This window comes from Triplophysa dalaica, chromosome 22, assembly GCF_015846415.1.
Source record: "Triplophysa dalaica isolate WHDGS20190420 chromosome 22, ASM1584641v1, whole genome shotgun sequence".
In the NCBI taxonomy this organism is placed as follows: Eukaryota; Metazoa; Chordata; class Actinopteri; order Cypriniformes; family Nemacheilidae; genus Triplophysa; species Triplophysa dalaica.
This window is the reverse complement of record NC_079563.1, coordinates 18156183-18180702: the sequence shown is the minus strand read 5'-3', so window position 1 is coordinate 18180702 and position 24520 is coordinate 18156183. Positions and strand designations below refer to the sequence as shown.

Here is a 24520-nt window from a genome sequence, read left to right as displayed (position 1 = left end):
GTAGAATTCTCATATCGCTTCATCTTAATTCAATACGTTACAGCCATTTATCGATTTATTTGCTAATTATTTAGACATTAATTATAAAACCCATTTTATTTTGGACCTAATGGTTGTGCAAATACTTTCACTTGAATAACTGGTATATTTATGCAAAGTTTGTTGACAAATGACCTTTATAATGACATTTTTGAGTTCAGCATCTTAATGATCTCTTCAGATCAAGGAGAGTATTATAAACATAATAACTTGTGAACGTGCAGCTGCACAAAGGCCTCAGATGACATGACATTTTCTGAAAACATGTTTTGCTGACTCTTCTCAGAATGGAAACTGATCCGTTTTGTTGAAACAAGTTCCTCTTTTTAATAGAGAATGTACAGCTCACATTCATCAATACCACAAGACGTTTATTTTTATCTGCAATTTAAAAATTTACCAAATGCTGGAAAATAACAATCAGTTTTAAAAACTCCATAGTGAAATACCCTCCACCCTCCACTAGATGTCGCCCCCTGAACTCTCTTCAGAAAAAAACATGACTTCATGATGACCCTATGTACCTTTCATACATTAGATAAAAGGGCAAAATCTTTGGTTTAATATTTATCTGTATGCTTGCGACAGCATTTTCTGCATTGTGATATTTGAAATATATAAGTTGACTCAAAAATTATTCAAGCTCTTAATATGGCCTGAACCCTCTTTGCTTTTCTTAGTTCCTCTTCTCTCGTGGTCTCGATCAGATGCTGGTTTCGATTCTGAAGTCTCAAGATCCATTCTTCACGCAACCTGTGAGAGAAAAAGAGATTTATCTCAAGGAACTGTTTTCACGAAGTCTCGACCTGTCTGTTTAAAACTGCCTGTCATCTAATGTCATCATTCATTTACCCTCATGTTGATGAAAACCAGTTTATGAGTCTTATGTGAAACACACATAAAAGTTATTTGGAGAAATGTCTCGGTGGTTTTGTGTCCGTGCAATGAAAATTATTTTTTGGGGTAAAGTTATTTGTGTGTTCTGCAGAAGAATGACATGATGGTGAATAAATAATGGAAGAATTTTCAGCCTTTGAGCTTGGATCAGAAATGCATTTAAATTGACCAAGTAAATCTTGCAAATCTTTAAGCAAAATCCCAATGTGAGCTAAAAGTAATGAAAGAGGAACGTTTTGCTAAATGCTGAGCTTGTGCCTTGGCAAACTCAAGTTTTACAGTAACCTCACTGATATTTGAATCTAACTTTAGTGTCATTATTAATAAAGCCTCAGATTTGCTTTGAAGTGTGTTTCTTTGCGTGCGCTTTCTATATATTCATTACACACTTGGAGAGCATCCCTCTTCGCTACAGCTGTCAACACATTCACATTCATTACAATGAGGTCTAAGGCCTGGAGATTTGTGCCCCTTTATGTGTTAATCCTGCCTGGAAAAACACCGACCTCTCCTCATCCATTCTCTCACCAGGATAGCTTTTATGAGTCACAGGACGACGCAAACACGACAGATGTAGTATGCATACTTTGTTTTCATGACGTAATGCAAAAGCTAACGTCACTCTATGCAACTTTGGATGCAGTTTATAGATTTCAAACTGGGTCAAAAAATCAATTATCTTTCTCCGTTTTCTCTCGCGAGGTCCACGACTTCGAGGTCGTCTATCAACCTGAGCTTTCATTTCAGTGTATTTAACTTAATCTTCTTCTGCAATTACCGGGCCCGGAAAATGAAAACCCAGACCAATGAGTGATGACAGAAAAAGGCAACACCATATACAAAGTTATTCGTCAGCGGGCCAGACAGCTGCAATCTTTCGAGAAGAGCTCCGACTCTGACAGACATCATACTTTGATAAAGCGCTGGTCTTCATCAGCGAGTCTTCATTCCCCGTCCTCTCGACGTGCTTCTCAATCTTCTGCTCCCAGAACTTCTTCAGTGTGCATTTATCATGAACGCGTGCCGAATTCATCATCTGAAACAAACAAAACCCAAATGTTTCAGAGTGACGGATGGCCGCGCATCAGTGCCTCTGGTCTGGCTCTGAACTGTAACAGATCACGCTTTTTCATTGGAGGATGTTATATCCGTAGATCTTTATTGCATACAGAGAAACTATTTTTTACACGGAAGGATTGGATTTGAGGCACACCGAGACATGACGATCAACTGTACTTGACATAATTCATAATCGAGATGAACGAGAACATTCAAAGCATTTGCATGGAGATTTCAGAAGTGGCACATCTGTGTTAAACCGACTGAAATGAAAACGGCCACAAGTCATCGGGGAGGCTTTTACAAGTACAAAACGGCGCTCACCAGATTTCAGTCAGATTAAAACAGACTTCTGCGTCTGACTAGTGCAATGAAATAAAAAGCAAATGACACAAAACACAAAAGAAGATATTTTTAAAAATGTTGGTCACCAAAAATCGACTATTGTATTGAAGTCAATGGGCACCCAAGGTTTCTTTTACCAAAATTGTGTTCTGCAGAAGAAAGAAAGTCATACATGTTTGATACGACAAGAAGGCGTGAAAATAATTATAGAATTTTAATTTAAAGGTGAACTATTTCTTAAATGCTTGTTTGTACCTTAGTGACTGCTGAATATTTAGTTTTCCTAAAACTTGACGTACCTTTGAGCAGGTGTTGACCAATTCACCTCCAGATCTAAATAAACTTCAGTTCTGGGCTTTCTGCACGAAGAAAACGCATAATTATTTCTCCTTGACATTGTTAAGTGGAAACTTTTGCTTAAGTCTCATCTGTGTCTGAGATATTTCTCCTGAGGAAAAGAGTCGTGTACAGTATCTGTCATTCAGAAGAGATGTCAACAATGTCACTAACTGAGCTCAGATTTGTCAAGTCTGCAATCAAAAGTCAATACTATTGAAGATCTTCAAATATTTACCTCTACAATATACATTCATTTTACACATTCATACACTCCAATGATACATAAGTTGATACTTAAATGAAACACAGCTGAGAACTCCAATCTCCTGCACTACAAAAACAACCAACAAGCATTTTTTCATGAAACATTGGCTGTAAGGATAATAAAGTGAGGGATAACTCACGGAGGCGTCTGGAGAGCAGCGCGTCCATCTGGATGTGTTGAGAGGCGTGGAGTGTAAACGCAGGTAAGACCATCTGCTGGACTCTCTCTGGCACAAGCTCCTCTGCTCTTCCATCCATCTCATCATCGTTTATTTCTGGAGCAAAAACATAAAAGACAAATGTATGTGTGAGCCGCAGTACTGGCGTGTGTAAGCCGGTGGAATGCCACAGTTCCCACTGGAACCAGCAACTTCAGTCCACGACCAGCACCTGTGGACTCACAGGGTTTACATGAGAGCAGCTCAGATCCATCATCCAGAGCTCTTCAGTTATTCCATGGAGAGATCCAAACAAAAATACTGCGGGATCAGAATAGGTTTTTGATGAGGAGTCGATGAACTATGAGTAATATAAATGTTTATTGAAGTTAAAAGTTCCTTATGAATCCAAACCCTTTCTAGGAACCTTATGTTAAGAAAATACATACGGGAACATATTCATCAATGATACCCCTCGTCTGTTAGCTTTCCACCATGTGACATCAGGCATCAAGGGAGCGTGTTTAATAATCGCTGTGTGTTATTTGTTTGTCTGTGTGTGTAATGTGAGTCTGTGAGAGGATGCACTCACGCTGTAAGCATGACAAACTTGTGGTTTGATATGCTGGGCAGCTGCCTGCGGGATCTGTCTGAGAGCCGTCTGGGTGTGAGATGCGTTACAGAGAGCCAGTCTGTCATGCCGGGAGGATTTGTGGGTGAATGTGTCTCCATCTGTCCGCCGTGCTCTTTATAATAAACACCCAGATGACGCAAGATTACAGCTCGGAGACTTTACAGATGCATTTAAAAAGATGTAAAGTTTTCACATTTTCTGACACCATTGGCTCAATTGCTTAAGCATTGCATCAACAGTGCAAATGTTGTGGATCTGTCAAATGCATATTGCAAGATTTGAATGTAAATGCAAGTGCACCAAAACATTTTTTTAAAGGTGCATGTTGAGGAGAGCTGATGTTGAAGCACTCTGTCTGAGCCCTAAACTGGAACTGACAAGCAGCTGGAGGGGAACTGAACCCGACTTCAGGACTCATGTAGGGGTATAACTCAAGCTTTATGATGCGTGGGAATTTCATTACAGTCCAATGAAAAGCGGCACCGCCACAGAGGACAGTCAAGGGTCCTGCAGGACACACACACCTGACACCTCCTTTCTCCAAAAACACAAACACACACTGACAGTCTCCAGTCCCTCTGCTGACATCTGGCACTGCAACGCTCAGAACCGGTTGTCGGCAGTGCAGGGATTTACGACCAGACTTATTCAAGTGATAACAGACACTCATTAATTGAACATGTTGTGGTCTCAAAAATTAAAGCTGAGATAAGATTCGGGAGCTCTAAAGAAGGACACAATAAAAACAATGTTAAACATCATTTGATTAGATTAGAAAATGTCATCACTGTAAACATGATTTGTCATTTTAACTTAATAAATTAAATTACCCGGCTGCCTCCTGTGGTAAGAGTGTCCATGCCGGAACGCTGATGGGTTCCATCCCAGGGATTGCACATACTCAAATACGTATAGTATCATGCAATGTTAGTCGCTTTGGATAAAAGTGTCTGTTGAAAACCTAAATGTAAATCTTCAACTTTTAAATATAAGTTAACATCAGAATTTGGCATCGAATTCATGTAATAACTGAAAATTTTACGTTGCATAAACTCACCATGGTTACTTGAAATTTTAAGTTCAAATAACAAATCAATTTTGACAGACATCTATGTGTGATAAAAATGTTTCTATATACAATAGTGGCAAAAAGTGATATCCACCAAAGGACAATCTTCACTCTTTCAAATGTTTTGTTAAAGATTTTGTAAAGAAGAATTTCAGTAAGTTTGGCCAAACATGACATAAAAACACATGAGCAAAGCTTTTGAGTCAGGAGCCACCAGAACGAGTGCTGATCAAAATAATAATTGTCAACAGGAGCACATTTCAACTTCATTTCTATGATTTTTTTTCTCTCTGCACTTGTGTATACAATTTTAAGCGCACTCCTTGCTTTTATGCCAGATAATTTAGTCATATAAATAATCTAGTTTCTTCCATTTTTGAGGGTTTATTGGAGCCTGATGGGCAAAATATAAGTACAAATATTGCAAAAGTATTTGTTCATAGAAATATTGACGGCTTCTGCATATTGGCCTATACCAACCTAAACAAATGATGTTTTTGGTCACCAACTGTATGCACATTTACATAAATTGTGTTATAAGATGACAGCAAAGATCTAAAAACAAATTTGTGAAAGTGTTTGAGGGAAACCGTTCCTGCACAGTCTAGTAGTCCGACTAAAGCCATCTATCATCAGAGCAGCGACTCCGTCTGGACCACTGCATCACTGCCCCTCATAATGACCTCATGGAAAAACGCCTCTATTGCCCATTACTGCAGGAGCCTCAGGGAGCAGAAATTCACTGCTGCTCGGGAGGTCATTACCAATTTAACTGCTGCTATTGTACAGCGGATAACAAGGCTGAACTCTAGCCTATGAATCGTACACTTTACACAAGCAGATAGAGAAAACACAGAGACGGATCAGCCGTGTCACAAGGCTAATGAGAGCACACGAGACCCCGGAGAGACAGAATGAGTGAAGAAAATAGGAAAGCAGGAGGAAGCTTGAGCACAGAATGAGATGGCCTGAGACTTAAGACCATCTTAAGGTTACTTTAATAGGGCCAAAAATGGGCTCTCAATTTGACTCATATTCTCAGATACTCTGAGCAGGTCTGCACTGTGTTTGCTTATAATATAACAATTTGTTTTATATTTCACTTATATTAATATTGTTTTGTGTAATTATCGTATTAAATTAATTTAAAACTACTCGACAGTTATTGATTCTTTGCGGAGGCCTGTCGGAAGTTAAGTTTGGGCCACATAACGTTTGCTTATGTTGATGCCTCTGAAACCGTCTTTATGTATCTTATTGTGTCCAAGAAATAAAATGAATGCAATATTTAAAATATTCATATAAAATAAAACATTAATAACATGATCTTCTATACCTATTTACATTTCCACCAACATATGTTTGAATCCTGCGTTGCCTTTTTTTAACACAAGGGGGAAACGTTGAGTCTGTAAAAGTGTGAGAAAGTCCCCTTGTACTGTGATTCCTTAATTTGAAATGTTAGGCTAGGCCTTTTATTTAAGTAAATTTAAGACTAATAATATAATATTAAGTTCTAAAATGTTATTTAAGGTTACAATTGAACAACAATGACAAGCACAGAAAAAGTTTGTTTTTTGGGTTCCACGTGAGCGGCTGCTCATTTTGTTATTATTATTATAACATAAATACACAACATAACATATTGATAACTTGAATATGAATATGAAATTCTCACAAACAAACTTATTAAACTCAATTTAAAAAAAGGTGAAGAGAAAAACAATCCAACTTATTACATGAAAGATGATCTTATATTTTCTTAAAAAAGATGTACATTTTTTGTTTTTAATAATTTTAAGTTATTTAATTAAATGTTCAACTTAGCATAAGAATTCAATCAAAGTAGGTTTTGTTTCAAGGAATCTTTGTTTGTGCAAATAAACTTTTTTTTAAATATATATATACTTTTTTAACCACAGATACAAACTGATTTCAATGATTTAGGTGATCGTGGAGTACAAAAACGTTTTGAGTCTAGTTACTTAATCTTGAAAGTAAGACCCATTGTCATAAGAAATTGTGAAACGCTTTGACATCCAACATTCGATAGTAGTATTAACTCACCTATTTTTACGTGAGTATTTTAATCAAAATTACATAATTTTTTTAATAATACAAAATTAGTGCATATGATATTTAAAGAATAAGAATGTAAAATGTCAATAAACTGTAGGCCTATGTAATAATGTACATTATATATTGTATTAATATAGAATAGTGTGTGTGACTATAGTCTGTATGGATTAATATATAACATTGTACAATATGAAGGTAGATTTTTATTTTTTATTTTGTGTAAGTCCATATGTAAACTTTACAGACGAATGTTTATAGTTGGCAAAACAGTAGACCTACTCACAAGGAATTTGAGTAATGAAGTTTTCGAGTGGAAATTCTTTTTTTGCATAGTTTGGAAATTAATTTAAGGGGGATTAATAATATGCACAACTGATTTTGTTTATTCAGAGAATAAGCACATTTAATAAAATGACACATTGCGTTATGTGACTATGGACATTTGTATGATGGATTACGTTGACAGTATTTATGTCTGTTATCACTGAGACCCTAAAACCAGGAGCTTGTAAGAAGGAAGACAAGTGTCCATCAGCTCGGAAACACATTTAGCTGAAATTCCTCTCTTGAGAGCTTAATATGACATTGAGACCTGCTGCCAACCACATCAAACGCTTGAACATGAAGCTTTAAGAAACCGAGCAGAGAATCTGTTACACACTTCTGTTCATTTTTCAATTTTGATGTGGTTGTTGTGACACGCTTAGAGACGCTAGAACGATCGCAAGATAAAGAAACGTCAATCACTTCCCATCTGTTGCGTCTCCATAGCAATAAAAAGAGGAGCAGAGAATTCAAACACACAGAGGATGTCAGACACACAGAGGATTGATCTGGGATCACTGAAACTGTGTTTTGGTCAAACTTATTTTTAACTTGATTCACTTTAACTTAATGATTTACACAATGACAATAAAATAAACATGATGGAAGTAATGGTCTAGTTTTGTGCTTGCTGAGTTTTTATCATTTTAACCACTTTTGTTTTCATGTCTGATTTATTTTCAGTCACCTACAAAACATCACAGAATTAATCGAATCGATTGCTATCAAAATGTTGAATTTACAGGATAAGATGGAAAGTGATATTGAAAAGCACAACACGATCCTATCAAAGTCAGGTTATGGATCCTATACACTCATCACCAATGGTGTATATGCATACGGGGGGATGACGTACTTCCGCAAAAATCTCAGCCAGCTAAGCCACATCCGCTCTCATTGCGCTGAGGTAATTTTTCATCAAACGATGACGATGTGATTTGTAAGAAATCTTCAAAATTTGGCGAACCGACAACACTACGTCTGAACATTGCTATATGCCTTTGTGATCATGCCTCACGCTTTCTTCATATTTGTATAAATGGATAGCCTGAAGTGCGTCTCCTTTTTGGTTGTCGGTGTATGACGTAGCGTTTAGATAATTTGACTCGCGGCGTTCACCGTAATCGTATGTGCATCTTGAAGCGACCGAGTGAAAACCTCCATTGTTTTCTATGGACGCTACGTGCGCCGGATGCAACAGAGCTGGCTGAAATATACGTCATAGCTCTGTGTGCGAATACCCCATTTGAAACAATATTAAACTACTCAGAAAATGTTTTAGCTATTGTAATATTCTATTTGTACTGGAGCAGGCAAAAAACAAACACTTAATAAATTGCTGGGACTAGTGGGGATGTGGTGAAAGTAGAAACATCTGCTCGAGTCAAAGTAGTCCAATTATTAACATTTCAGCTCTTGTTAACTTAATTGTGATACATGGACTAATAGTCTTTCCATATTTGATATCCTTTCACTCAAGGACCGTTTAGTAAACAGGCCTTAGCAGATGCTTCTATCCACAGCGACTTACAAGAGTTGAATAAAACAATAAAGCAATTCAGATCTGCCCTCCCTCGCTATCGTCCTTTTCTCTCTTTTTGCATAAAGCTAGTAATACAGGTCACAGTGACCCACGCGTCCGCCACGATAAATGTATCTCTAGTGCTGAATGCTAAATCACTGTCAGCCAAGGTCAGCCAAGCGCATCTTTAACAGAGAGTGTTCTCATTTACACCCACCAGAAACATGATCCATATCTAGAATCAGATGCTGCACATTTCATCTGAACCTCTAGATGACAGTGTTACTTCTTCAGCACGCACCCTAACACAAAAACACACTGGGAATCATTTACTGAGGGCATACTTCACAGCATTGTGAACAACTTGCTGTTGTATTTAATTTTTGTCATCTGTTCTTTAATGAAATTCCTATTTCGTCCATTCCTCTTAAGAAAGACAGGGCATAGACAATCACAAAGACAATAAACATAAAAGAGAGCAAACACAATAACGGCCAAACTGGAGAGAACAAGAACAAACAGTACACAATCATATTTAATGGGGATTTGAAACAACACACGGTTTCACAATAAGATTTATTTATAAGGTTTATCTTGTTAAATACGTTTAATAAACTTTCTGCATGTAAAATGCCATTTTTAATATATTTGTCAATAAAAACACAACCGTTCACATTCAGTGAAAATGGCTTTCATAGAAACTCTGGTTTTATAGTTTGTTGTAAATTTGATATCAAATACAGGCACTCAAATCTGTGCCGGCTCTAGAGAAACGTCTTTATGTCTGAAGAGCTCGCTGTGAATTTCCCACAGACGTCTGACTTTCTCCCTGAGGAGATGCTCTCTTGAGATCCACGCTGCCTTGGGGTAAGTGGACATTAGGTCCAGACAAAAAGACGGCTGCACGACGTTATTGACAGCTCGAAACAGAGTCGCCTAGTGATGTGTCCTCAAAAATAGACCAGACAGAAACATCCCTGGGTGGTTATCAGTAAAACCTTTTTTATCTTTAGTTACAGTCCCTCAACAACGCCGGGTTCACTTTGAAGAAAGCTGCTCAATTCTGTCACTCGCTGTTGTTTTGTGGAGCAGTTGTTTGGGTCTGGTGAGATTTGGATGCTAACAGCATTAATGAACCTTGTTTCAGCCGTTTGGAATCGATCAGGTTTGGGGGAGCGAGGGCGAGGTGAGATTCTGTGCCCTGCAAACATGACAGATGAGCTTCATTGACTCCAAAACAACCAAACATCCACTGTTTGTTATCCAGTGTTTGTTTGTTTATATCCATATGGGATAGACGTAACTTAAATAACATCTCTTTAAATATCTCATTTGCTTCTCCTTGACACAAACACATTTAAGAGTAAACAGCATCTGCTTCTCTAATTAAGAATAGATTTCAACAGCATCTCAATAACCTATAAAGAATCATAGATGAGATCTATTTAACTTCTCAGTTATTTCTCCATAAAAGGTTTTGCTTAAGTCTCACTTGCGTCTCAGATATTTCTCGTGAGGAAAAAAGAGTCGGAAATATCACAACGTTCTCCATTGGAGTTTCAGAAGAGATGTCAACAATGTCTCAAACTGAGCTCAGATTTGTCAAGTCTGCAATCCAGAGTCAATATTATTGAAGATCTCAATATGAACTCGAACATCTCTCATCAAATGAACCCAAATCCAGATTATTTTACCTCTAAAATCTACATTCATTTTACACCTTCATGGATCTGAACAATTGATTCTGTTTTTATTTCTCCCAGCAATTTCATTTCAGAGACTATATTGAAACATAAATGCAACTGAGAACTTCATCAAATCTCTGGGCTGTGAAAGAGCAACATCTGAGCAATGTTATTTTCTCCTGAAAAGTATACAAAATCTGGGATTTTACTGTAAATTTAAATAATCTCAAATGAACATGTAATCTGTTTGTTACAAATTAGTAATGAAATATATCTGAGAATTTGATGATGTCTCAAGAGCATTGAATGAGTGACCACTACGCAATTTTCCTCTGTGAGAACATGCTTACACATGGCCTTTCGTTTTTAATGCATTTGTAATATTTGTTTATCTCTGTGTGTTTATTTATTACATGTTTACTGAAGGATTCTGGATGCAGGGGGAAAAATTGAAGTAAAGGGGATTTTCGGCCGTGGTGTAGTCGGCGGATAGGATTCTCAGCCAAATTTGCTGACAGACGTCAAGTTTATACAGAGATTCGAACTGCGCCGACTTGAGATGAGAGGTTTCTATGGGCGAAAACCTCATGCTCTCCTGAAATATGAAGGTGTAGAAAGATGAAACGTAGGCAGCATATTCTCACTCCGCTGGATTTCATCATTTTCAATTATGGCTTCACAAACACATCAGATTATTGAGAGCAGAAGAGCAAAGCAGCTGTCAATCAGCACAGGTGGAAAATATTTGCTTCGTACCATTATGTTGTTTAACAATTCTGGCATCTTATATATACTGTATATATATATATATATATATGCACATACACACACTGTATATTTATAAAGTGTATATACTTTATATATACATACACAGTATATACAAACATACATACATACATTTACATATATAAAGTATATATATATATATATATATATATATAATGTGTGTGTATATATATACTATATATATATACACTGTGTGTATTTCTATATATATATCTATAAGTATAAGTGAAATGTAATTGAAGAACAAATAATGGCTGACGGGGTGTTCTCTTGAGCTCTTTAATGTCCGGCTCTGTAGTCAAACAGCGCATCATTGGTGGTGTTATTTCATTAAGAGCCTCTAATCCTCTGAGTGTAAAGCTCTCCAGTGTTAAACACAGCTCCAGCCTGCAGGGAAACAAGGTGTCGAAGGCATTCAGAGGGATTGTAATCCACAGACAGAGAGAATGATGGATCACGGGATCATTCCAGGCCTCTGCCCTCCATCCTCCTCCACAGCAATCTCACTGCGATCATACTGTCTCACTGCACACCGTCTCAATCACTTCTGCTCTCTGGCTGTCTCACTCCCACCCACACACACACTCTTCTGTCTTTCATACTCATATGTGTGTGTCTTACTCCTGTGAGTTTTACTTACAAACTCACATTTTGTGCAGTCTGTGCATTAATATTTTTGTCTCTTACCAGTATACATACAGTATACTATTTTCAATATTTTATTGTTTTTTTAATATATTTGTTTGCCCTTCTGTATATTTTTACTTATGTGCTCATCCATATCTGTTGTATAGGTTCTAATAGTGTGCACAATTTAAATTTACATTTATGCATTTGGCAGATGCTTTTATCCAAAGGGACTTACATTGCTTAGTACTGTACATTTCTGACTATGTGCAATCCACTGGGATGGAACCCATGACTTTGGTGTTGCCAGTGCCATACTCTACCCACTGATCAACAGTTTAGGTATCCTCTTCTCTTCTCTTCTCTTCTCTTCTCTTCTCTTCTCTTCTCTTCTCTTCTCTTCTCTTCTCTTCTCTTCTCTTCTCTTCTCTTCTCTTCTCTTCTCTTCTCTTCTCTTCTCTTCTCTTCTCTTCTATTCGCAGACATTCATGACACCTTGGTGACATCATACACTACAAATTTGTTTTTTACCATTACAAATACCTAAACATTCAATACATTAAACATCTAAACAGTAATAAAGATACGTTTACTTAACGTTACTTGAACACTTTAAATAATCAAAAGTTAGTTTATACTAAAAATAACCAGATATATAACATTTAAAGGGAAAACAAGGTTATTTTTCTTTCCATATTGGAGGATTTGGTCCTTGATCAAATTTGATTTTCTTTCTTTTTTCACAGAAAACAAAGCTATATATTTAATGTCACTTTGCCTCTTAAGTAAATGCATCTCGTTCAGTAATGCAAACGTCTAAACATTCTTAAATCAAGACAAAGTTACTCATATGTCGAAATGCAGCAAACCACTGAAGACTCCTTAGCAACTGCATAGCAATGCCCGGCCAGCATCATAATGATGAGTTCTGCACAGGTGAATAACACTTTTTCATTTTCACTTGAGAGATAATTCCAGTTTGTATCCAGAGTCTCGGTTTTGCAAGACTGGTACATTTTAATTTCGTGCAAAACTGTCACGTCTTGAATGTAAATGCATCCAATTCTGGTGCGTTCAATTTATGATGCATTACGCCAACACCACCTGTCTATGAATTCATCTGAAATAACCCTCCACGTAATGAGAGGTTTGGATTCTCATGCCAGAACAAACTTCAAGATGTGTTACAGCCACGCTCATATTTAAATCGGCGAGCCTGCCTTTAAGCAATTAAGAGGGTTGGAGGAGAACTACGCCTGCTCCTCACTACAGTATGTGTGGTTATCTGAGCTGAATGTTGATCAGCAGGCACATAAGTACTGTACATACAACAGCCCTGGAGAAACAGAGTGGAACACAGATGGCATCACCTGCTAGGCTCACAATCACTTTAAACATTAATACAACATTCTACAAAATAGTTGACTGTGCAAGTGTACACATTCATAAATAAAGGTGCTCATAGGGTTGTTTACAGCAATGCCATAGAAGAACCCTTTTGGTTCCACAAAGAACCATTCAGTCTAAGAACCTTCTCATTCGTACCTTTCACTATCTGAATAACCTTACAAAAACCATTTAGACAAAAAAGTTATTTTATGGACCTTTAGAAGCACCTCTATTTTTAAGAGAGCAATTCAATAAAGTCAGCGCCAACATTTTGATCATATCATTACTGTCCTGTTTTTCAGAAAACGAGCGTTTTAATACAATTTATTAGTTAGAGATTTGCAAAAAAAGGGTGAATCATAACAATGATCTATGGCAAAATATTAAATGGGTTTCAACAAAATATGGGCTTCAAAAGGACAGCCGCGATATTTACAAACCTTTCATGTTTGCCCGGAATATTTTGTAGTATGAATATGTATAAATATTAGATATATCAACCATAATCGGTATGGGCTGTTATATAAGCAATTATATCTATCGGTCAATAGTTTACAGGGCCGTAATATCCTGTCGATCAAAAGAGGACAGAAAAATTCTATGAATTTGTGCTTTGTAGATAGGAATGTTTAGAAACATCAGCAGTTTGATATTTTTTTATTATATGAATTAATAACGCTCAGAAAGTTGAGAAATATTAATTTAAACTTCTGTATTGGCAGATATGACTAAGAATAATCGGTATCGGTGGAGAAATTTAGTATTGGTGCATCCCTAATAAATATATAAAAAAGAAAAATCAGAGCCTTTGTAAAAAAATACAAACGTTAAGCAAATAATGACTTTTTAAAGCTTCCTTTGTGTTATGATAAATTAGTGAATTTTGGTAAGTTTCAAATAAATCAGCATTTCACAAAAAGCTAGACTTTGTTCAGATCCTACATTTTCAAAACTTCATTTTGTAATTTGAATGATTTACTCTTAGCATGTCATTGTTTGAACAAACATGCAACTTATTCTGTCTCACTATCCTCCAGTAAAGAAAGAGCGTCTTCCAGCCTTCTTAAAATATCACCTTCAGATAAGGCGAGAAAGCTCCGAATGAGAGGAAGAGTTTAAATATAGTCACAGGAAAGTGTCTCTCGTACAAAGATAGTGAACAGATGAAAAACAGCAGGGCCGAGAACAAAGCTGAAGTGAAGATGAGAGAGAGATGATAAAATAAGACAAAGCCATTCCTCTCTGCCCGTATATCCTTGCAGAAGAACAGAGCGCAGGTCTGCGTCTCTGTAAATGATGACAGTGTCACTGCCCCCCTTCTCTTCTGCAGTTAAGGGTAAATATGTCCCCCGCCGGTGTGATGTATAGCGTTGTCTGTTGTGTGAGTGTAAGTTAGACTGCACTTTCCTGCTAACTCGCCATTACTGAGGTCTCGTGAATATCTCCAAAGCCTGAGTGCTGGCCCCGGACGGCCCTTCTCTCTGTTTACCCCATCTACTGCTGTTTACTGCCACAGAGAAGAGACATTTGCCACTGTCACACAATAATTCCACAGGGACCAAGAAGAGAACAACTTTTTAAAGGAGACCTCGGTGGCCAACACAATATTGTGTGAAGAACAAGCATGCACAGGTCGCTGATCTCTCATGAAATACTTTTGGGGATATATTTGTTTGATGAAAAATACCAACTTTTAGTATTTAGTACTTTTTGAAATAAAAGTGTTGTGGGTGACAAACAGACCTGTGAATATACATCCACACCAGTAGGTGTCAGTACGAAGCATATGTTCTCAGTTGCGTTTCATCAAAGCTTTGTCCCGGACGTTTATCCCAAATTACTTTGAATGAGAAATCAAAATAGTCAGTGATGTGAATTATACAACTTAAATATAAGGAATAAAAAATGTGACATTTTAGAAAGGCTGAGCTTTTTTGCAGACGTTGGGATCCCGGCAGATGTAAACAGTCGGAGATCTCTTCTACAACTCCAGAGGAGATTATCGAGGATCTTTTTCTCAGGACAAACATCTGATAAGCAGCAAAGTCTCAGTTTTTTCTATTTAACTGTGTTGCTCTCTTCGAGAAACAATTAAGGTATTAAAGAGATACTATCTGGGATTTGTATAGTCCATTTAAAGATCAGGCTTCATTAATTTTTGGGGGAAAACAAACGCAAAAAGGGCATAGACACATACAAAACTTTTCTCAATAAATATATACACAATATATACAGTATATATATATATACACTCACCTAAAGGATTATTAGGAACACCTTACTACAGCTTTCCTGTAGCTCAGAGGTAAGAGCATTGCGTTTACAATGCAAGGTTGTGGGTTCGATCCCAGGGGATTTCAAATACCTATGTAAAATGTATAGGATAAAGCAATGTAAGTCGCTTTGGATAAAAGCGTCTGCCAAATGCCTAAATGTAAATGTAAACGTAAATGTAAATACTGTGTTTGACCCCCTTTCGCCTTCAGAACTGCCTTAATTCTACGTGGCATTGATTCAACAAGGTGCTGAAAGCATTCTTTAGAAATGTTGGCCCATATTGATAGGATAGCATCTTGCAGTTGATGGAGATTTGTGGGATGCACGAAGCTCCCGTTCCACCACATCCCAAAGATGCTCTATTGGGTTGAGATCTGGTGACTGTGGGGGCCATTTTTGTACAGTGAACTCATTGTCATGTTCAAGAAACCAATTTGAAAAAATTTGAGCTTTGTGACATGGTGCATTATCCTGCTGGAAGTAGCCATCAGAGGATGGGTACATGGTGGTCATAAAGGGATGGACATCGTCAGAAACAATGCTCAGGTAGGCTGTCGCATTTAAACGAAGCCCAATTGGCACTAAGGGGCCTAAAGTGTGCCAAGAAAACATCCCCCACACCATTACACCACCACCATAATTGCATTAATGAGAAATTGAACAGGTGTTCCTAAAAATCCTTTAGGTGAGTGTATATATATATATCCTCACACTGTCTGTGATATGAAGCGTTCAGATGTGCAGGTTGGGTGTCATGCATTAATAATGTCATTTTTTAATCAATAGAATTTGACCATTTACTCATATCCAAGACAGTGAACATATACCAGCGTTAGACTTGAATCAAACTCCGGAAGAAGATTGACAAGGAAAAGATCACCTTCCGTGAAAAGACGGTTCCTCTGCTTCCTGTCTGTCTCAACTGTCTGCTCTGAAAACAACTTTATAAAAAACATCATAGTTCTTCTCTTAAGTGATATAATCAACCAAAGGTTAACCTGAAATTGCTTGAAAATCTCTCATCCCCCTCCATTCAATCCCAGCATCTCACGAGACACAATTCCGAGTGCTTGAATCAGTGTGGGAATTCCTGCGGAGTTTCTTCAGCCCAATTAATCCCGCATCCCAAGTTCCATCAAAGGAATTGACCAGGGTTTGTGCATGTGAAATACCGTCATTGAAAGCGTTACAGTGTGTCAGTGGGGCGTAAAAGGAAGTGAGAGAGTCTCTCAGCAGGACGAGAGCTCGTGTTATTGAGCGAGTCACTTCCGACTTTAAATACACACATTAAGCCTCTTTCTGAACAGTCTGAATGTCAAGACTCCTGGAAATGTGGGACTTCCTGAAGCACAAAGAATAGAAACATAGTATCTGTATGTGGCCAGCTTGGTCACCACTGGATTAATCTCAGGAGGTAAGAAGATAGAGAGGCTTAATTTAGGGGATCAATGCAAGTTAAAAGAAAGTCTAAAGCCACTTTTTGAATTGCTAAAGTGTTAAAGCAGATCGATAAAATTCTCTACTGATTGTAACTTTTGTATTAGTTATAGGAGAGGGATTATTTGAATTAAAACAAACAAATAATCGTATTGTGCCATCATATTGTGTGTATATAAATATATACTGCATGTAAGGGATAAGGTACAGGCAGCTGGTCTTGTATCACACTGAAGGGTTTTTTTACTGAAAAGCCATTTACTTTTTTTGAAGGTCAAAAAACAGGCAATTTGTTTTAATCATGTTATTAAAAGACATTTTTACATTTCTTTCTGTTTAATATTAAATTGTACCTGTCAAAATGATTTGCAGCATCCGGTTACTGTGTGTTATTAGTTTTGAGCGGATGTTATCTGGGAAAAACAAATCTGCAAATGTCGCGACTGACCAATCAGAATCAAGCATTCCAGTGAGCCACACACACACATACAAATAAAATACGTTAAAAATAAATGTGTAAAATTAAAATATATCTAAAATGATACAAATATATATTGTTTGTTAACATAAAGTTTTCATTCGGAATATGTTTTCATTTGGAAGTCACTTGCATAAAAGTGTATTCTTATTAAAAAATGTTATATATGAATTAATATTATTTAAAATATGATATAAATATGATATATATATATATATATATATATATATATATATATATATATATATATATATATAAAGAGCTGGCTATATATATATTTATATATTTATATACATAGTATTTTTCTGAATATTTTTTTATTAAATATATATATTTATTGTTATCATCATAATAATATATTTATGATTTAAATAAAACTATTTATAAATTAAAAATAACAATGCAGCCACACGTGCAATCTGAGTCACACTTGCAATGTGACTGAAACATTTAAATATGTTGGACATTTGTATTACATGTACTAATTTGATTGATTTAGTATTAGTATTTTTGGAACTTGACAGTTCACTTTAATGAAGGATTATATTTGTAGGGTTATTTTTTCATTCATCTGTCTGAAAAATTAAGACGTTGTGCGACTAAGAACATTTTATTGAGCCAACAATTTCATTTTCATGTTTACATCGCAATAAACACCAAAATCATTTTAGGTGATTACAACGATATGATGTGAACTTTATGTCACTCAATTCAGTTTGTTAAATGTCTTTTCCAATCCTACTAGGTTCAGGATGTAATGTTACAGTGTAAAATCTGTTTTTAAAGGTTAACATTATGTACATAACATTAAATGGATTCATCAAAACAGCTGGGAATCTTCCTTAATCCTGAATAACAGGCTGGTCCATATCCTAGTCACTTAACACATGAGACGCCTTTATAAGCATCTCTTTGACTAACTGAATTTAACTCATGCAAACTCTTTTTCATGTAACAGTGCATTGTGCATTCAGAATGAAGCCATTATCACAATTAACAATGCTGGCGAGGTTGATGGTTCTAGCCTGAACCCCACCCACCCATTAATACCAAAGAGAAGAACATCATTTCAATGTCAAAAGAGTGCCAGGCACTTGTGTTTGTTGAGTCTGCAGGAAGAGAGCTTTCAGCTGATAGCATGAACATCATTTCTTCTAATGTCTGTAGGGTCTAATGTCTTTCCACATTTAGCTACAAGAGATCATAGTGAATCGGGGGCTTTTACAATTACTACAAATCAACTTGATGAATGAAAGAATATTACAGAGAAAATTATCATCTTCCCTGTTCCCCATTTTCATGTTTTAAAGCTCTCCAGAACACTCTCAAATGACTTTCTTCTGTTTTCTCAAAATATCTGGTAAAGTTGAAACTTTAAAAATCGATTTGGCTCCTTTATATCTTGGAGAGAAGTTATTGGAAAATCATTTTAGGATACGTCACGGTTATTCACTGGCTTGGTTATTTGTGGCACCCAATCTCATTTTCGCCACCCATGATAAACCTCTTAATTGAAAGTCAGTAAACAGCCAGTCAACGTAGTTATTGATGTGAGTTTTAATTGGATGAGACAAATTCATTCAAATTCATCAAAACCTGTGGCCAACTCTAGAAGGTCAAGATAACGGCTGCCCCCGCGAGATTGATTGCCAGACTACTTGTTTATATAAGATAAGAGAAAATAGCCGAAAGGTCAACAATCAGAGGCTATCTGAGCTTTATCAGACTTTCTCTCTTGCTCCATTGACAAGAACAGCAAACGAAAGCTTAGAGAACAAATTAAGACGAGACCACGTTTCAAAACAAAAAAATCTTGACTCTTCATTATTACACACATGTACTATGGTAAATCACGAGTTTACGTGAAGAAATTAAAAGTTTAGTCCACATCCTCTCTGGTAAAACAAGTTCGTACAGAGACGTAGGAAGACAAAATTCGTCACAGTTGGCTTTGCACTGACAAACACAAAATATATTGGTACAACAATGGTTTGGATTTAACACAAAATATATTTTCAATATAAATCCTATATACAATATTCCTTCACTGAACGGTTGCTTTTAAACACAGCTAGTTACACTTCCACTGGAAGCAAAATACATTTCAGTGCCACAGATAAATGCCCTAAACAGCAACAAGAACATTTCATATAAAAGTGTTTCAGTTCACAGATTTTCAGTACAAAAGTCAGCTAGAAAACAATTTCGCACAATTGCGTCGCCATTTATAGTAAAAAGGGTAAAATCAAGGCTACACACACAGCAAATACAGACGACAACGTTCGGGGAGCATCTGAACGGTACCACCGAACCTCTTCAGAGTCATCTGAAATAAAAAAAGACGTACAAAGAGACTCTGTAAGTATAGGAATAAACACAATTTGAGCACAACTAGCACATTTTCCACTGAAAACATACGCTCTGAAATATCTTTTGTGTTTGGAAGCACAGCTCTATTTTGGACACTGAGGTGAGAACATCTCTTTCTGTTGTGAATCTTCAAACCACCATTCATCATGTGTCTGGCATCATGTTATCAACAAAAATTGAGGGGTAAACCTTGTTTGTGGATTCGCTTACAGGAACCGAATGAAAAGAGAACTTACCGCAGTTGTTGCTGAAGATATGTGGGAAGCAGTGCAGAAGTCCATATCCACACCGACAGTACGAACACCCTTTCTGAACCCATTCTCCATGTGGAATCACCCCACAGTCCCTACAAAACAAACAAGTTAATTTAAACACCGGGTGTGAACACGCCACACTAAAGATGGATTATGACGTCACATCTCTTTACCTGACTCTCTCGTCATATTCACAGCTCCGGCCGGTGAAGTGCTTCGGACAGGCACAGAAACTTCCCAAAATGCAAGTCCCTCCGTTCTTACAACAGGTACGGCTTTGTTTAGCAACTGGAAAGGCAAAACCAAGACATTAAGTGACATGCATTGATACACAGCAGCACCTTCCTGTTGAATTTATGACCGGGACACTAAACGGCCGGTGGTGCCAACATCTGTTTTCAAACCCAACACAAACTGTCCAGTGACGGTGTGCAGGCCGATACGCCTGACGGCACAGGCATCCCTCGTGAATGAAAGATGGGTCCTTTAAACTCAAGCCTACACACTAATGTTGAATGTTTTTAGAATTTACTGTCCAACTTTATGACAATCGACGATAGTTTGGTGCCACTATAGAATTTGTAACATAACCAACAAAAGAACAAATTTACCGTCTTACTACAGTTTAACCAAAAATATTTGCAGTAAATGATACTAAATGATAATCTATGGGTAATGTTCACATTTTTGTCAACGTTTGAAAGGAAGCAGTTTTTAAGAAAAAATGGGTTACAATCTCACAACATGATGGTATTTTGTACAACTTTGGAACATTGTACATCTGTAATCCTGTTATTTTATTATAGTAAAGAATCTGTATTACCATACTTTAACTACAAAAGCCATGGTTTAACTATCCAATTAATTTGTGTATAGATTTTGTTTATTGTTATTACAATTAAAAATATGGGAGTTTTATGGTTAAAACATAGTTAAATTTATGAAGGGTGGATTGGCAATTTGATGTAGTTGCATGCTTCAATTAACTTCTATATATAAATAAAACTTATAAAATCTTCTAAATAATGACATGTGTGTGCAATTTAACACATTTTTTAAGTCTCCCTAACTAAAATGTACCATGGTTGTACTACAGTAACCACAGTTTAACAATTAGCAGTAAAACTTTAGTTTCCCTCATAGTAAACAATCTGCTTAGAAAACAAGGTTACTACACTTCCACTGTAATAAAACCATGTTTTCTTTGTAAGAGATGATTATAATATCTCCTGTCTGTCTGCTCACCTCCAGTGAGTCCCAGGAAAGGCAACACGGCCTCTGCGTTGCGGTGCGCGCGTTGCGGCGTTTGCGCGTTCATTTCGTTAAACTTATTCAAGGTCTCTGCGACTGCGTTTTGCTTTGGATTTTCCAACACTCCGTTTTTCCCACATCCTGAACCCTCACAAGCTGCACAGAAAAACAAGAGTGGGGTAAGAAACACACGGCCTGATACATGCACCCAAAAGCAGATCGGTTAAGAATTCAGTTTGTACCTAAATCAGAAGAACCGGTCTGGCACACGACCACAGCACAAAGCCAAACCCTGTAAGAAGAGAGCAGCACAGTTAGACCTAAAGGTCCAGAGGAGAAATACATGATGCCGTCACGAGAAATGCGTTCTTACCTGAACATTGAATTTCTCATTTTGCGCTCCAGTATCTTCCAAAACCATAAAGCGCTCGTGGGGTCACTGGTGCTCTCGAGACTGATCCTTACCATCAAAACATCATCACACAACTAGAACTGACAACGAATACACCAGACCATCTCCTGTCTGTGTCTGGGGGTTTGTTATTTATCTTCAGCACGCTGAACGCCCTCGTGACGCGCAATTAGCACCTGTAAACCCCTCCCACACACGGGAACGCACACAATCATTTGATATGCTGGTTAGGCCTACAACACTATCATTTATTTTCATTTAACAATTACGTACAGTATAATCAAAGTGACTGTATAAGTCATTTCAACTTTTAGGCTATTGGTGAGTTGCAAAAAAAAGTTCGACAATAAATAAATTGCTTAACTGGTTTGCATTAGATAATATGTAGCCTAAATACACATGTTTCCAGGACGTACCGATCAGATAATTTTTAGTGTGAGGTTTTATAAAAAATTTTTCTTCCAAAACATGGTAATTGTCTAATGGTATGCATGAGGTCTCCCCCTCTCTCTTTCAAACGCGCGCGCCCGCGCACACATCTCCGGCCAGCTCTCATGCAAATGCACGCGCCCATTGAGCTTACAGTAGTTCCGTCAGACAAACCGGTTTGAGATCGACTGTCTTTAGTATCATAGAGAAGCGATTAGAGGCTTTGCATATGGATTCAGTGCTCGATCTCTGTTACATTCCGCTTTGATGCGGGTTAACGCGCCATTTGAACCCAAACCAACTTTACATTATCCTATTTGGATAATTACCAGTTGTATAGTGACACTTTGGATAGATCTTTTCCCCACATTTTTAAATTATAGTAAAGTGAAGGGGTTGAATGATAAAAAGAAGGTCAAGATTACAGCAACCAGAAAAACAAATCCACAAATGATACAAATCTTACCTTTGAGTTTCTTTAGAGAATCTATTTAGAGTTTTAAAGAGCAGCGGGACAGTTTCTAGACACGTTATGCTGAACTGCCAGCTCTAAAACATTTCTCTATTATTTAGATAAAATTAGCTTAATCGTTTGCTATCTGACTATGCTAAAATTGTGTTTTATATTTGGGTTTGGTGTTAGTGATGTTTATATGAGCACTTGCATATTTTTTGCACTTTCAGAAACTCTAATTCTCAATTCCTAATTTGTTTATTATGATACATGAAAATTCAATTAGCCTTGTAGTAAGTCTGTTTCTTCAGACTGACATTTCAAAAGAAATATAATTATAACATTAACTTCAAATCTGAAATAATAGAAGGGAAATTTTGATCCACTTCTTTAAAGAAGTGCAAAAAAGAGCCACATCTTGCTCTATTTCATTTCAAACTTTTTATCGGTTTCTAATTAGCCAATTATTTTCCAAGCCCAGATGTCAGTAAATGTGAAGATCTCTCAAACATTGTAGAATCTCTTTTCAACTCACAGAGGAAACTTCAAAACACACTTCAGTACAAATTGTGCATGAACTCTCTCTCTCTCTCTCTCTCTCTCTCTCTCTCTCTCTCTCTCTATCTCTCTCTCTCTCTCTCTCTCTCTCTCTCTCTCTCTCGTTTCTTAACTCAATTTTAACAGAGCAACCATAATATTACTCAAATGAAAGCTTTAGTGATAGCGCTCCTCTATTTTACATTTCACATTAATTCTTTTACAGAATAAAAACAGGCCATATTGTCCAATGTAGTAAAAAACTAATTATCAAAAACATTACGTGGCCGGGTTGATGCGTTTTTCATTTTCAGCACAATGACACATATTGGAAGAGCTTTCTTGGTAGACCCATTAACATTTTTTGACATTCATGAATATATTTCCTCTAATTGTTGCTTGGAATTGTTTCACAACGGCACGCTTCGGCCATCCAAAAAAAACATTTCCCACTACAGGGCGTGCAAGGGCAGCTGCTTAATAAAGTTGGTGCCGCATTTGAGAGGAGTGACCCTGAAGCCTAAACGTCAGACAGAATGTTTTGCCTGTTGTGCTTGACATTGTGTATGGCCCCATAGCAGACTATAGGGCATCATTTACCCATGAGCATGACCTTTGGACAACGTTTAGATGAAAAATAATCAATATCCATCTAAAAGATTTACGCATTAATTAAAGTCATTTGTTTGTGCAACAGACATAAACAGGAGAGACCCTTTGTAAAATCCTGAATCCTGTAACTAAACTTTACTAAAAATTGCATTAGCAACACAAAAGTGTTTGATTCTCAAAATGTATATCTTGAATTCACTGTAAATTGCATTTGATTAAAGTATCTAATGAATACATGTAAATGAATCCAGCTGAAACCGTGTCATCAATTGGTTGACGGGCTGTCAAGATCACAGATCGTCAGGTTGACTATGAGTCAGAGCTTCTCTTAAAAAACAAACAGAGTCAAAAGGTGATTTATTTGTTTTCCTCAAGGTGCATGTCTGTCTGTTAGCGCTGGCATCATGTCATGTTTCCTGCCAGGGGAATATGTGAGATAATAAGAGTAGCAAAGGTGGGCAGAGAGATTTAGATTGAGGAGACAAGTCTAGATTAAGAGTTCATTTGTATTTAACAATAAAGCTATCAAATTAGATTACAACCAAAACAGCTAAAGATGTGTCACAGAAGACCGTAAACAAAGGAAATGATCTCAGATCAGACTGCAAATATGAACATCAGGATATGTCGTCACAGTCTGGACTGTGTGGGGCGGTTTCCCAGACAGGGATTCCCAGCAGCAGGAACGTATTTTGTATTTTGAGCAGTGGTGCTGTGATACTTTTTTTGCCAGGGCAGAAGTTATGACTGTGCCATGGACAAGACGCTTATGTTTAATAATTATATTTATGAA

At 37.0% G+C, this 24520-nt stretch overlaps 1 protein-coding gene across 1 annotated transcript; it reads right to left on the bottom strand.

The window, feature by feature from the left end:
* Positions 1 to 19529: 19529 nt before the first annotated feature.
* On the bottom strand, positions 19530 to 21796 carry tdgf1 (teratocarcinoma-derived growth factor 1). The gene is made up of 6 exons (XM_056737132.1): positions 21657 to 21796; positions 21526 to 21575; positions 21278 to 21439; positions 20206 to 20320; positions 20015 to 20124; positions 19530 to 19734 (listed from the first exon to the last, which is right to left on the bottom strand). Exons 1-6 carry the CDS (start codon positions 21749 to 21751, stop codon positions 19634 to 19636), a joined length of 633 nt encoding a protein of 210 aa, XP_056593110.1. The 5' UTR covers positions 21752 to 21796; the 3' UTR covers positions 19530 to 19633.
* Positions 21797 to 24520: the final 2724 nt, after the last annotated feature.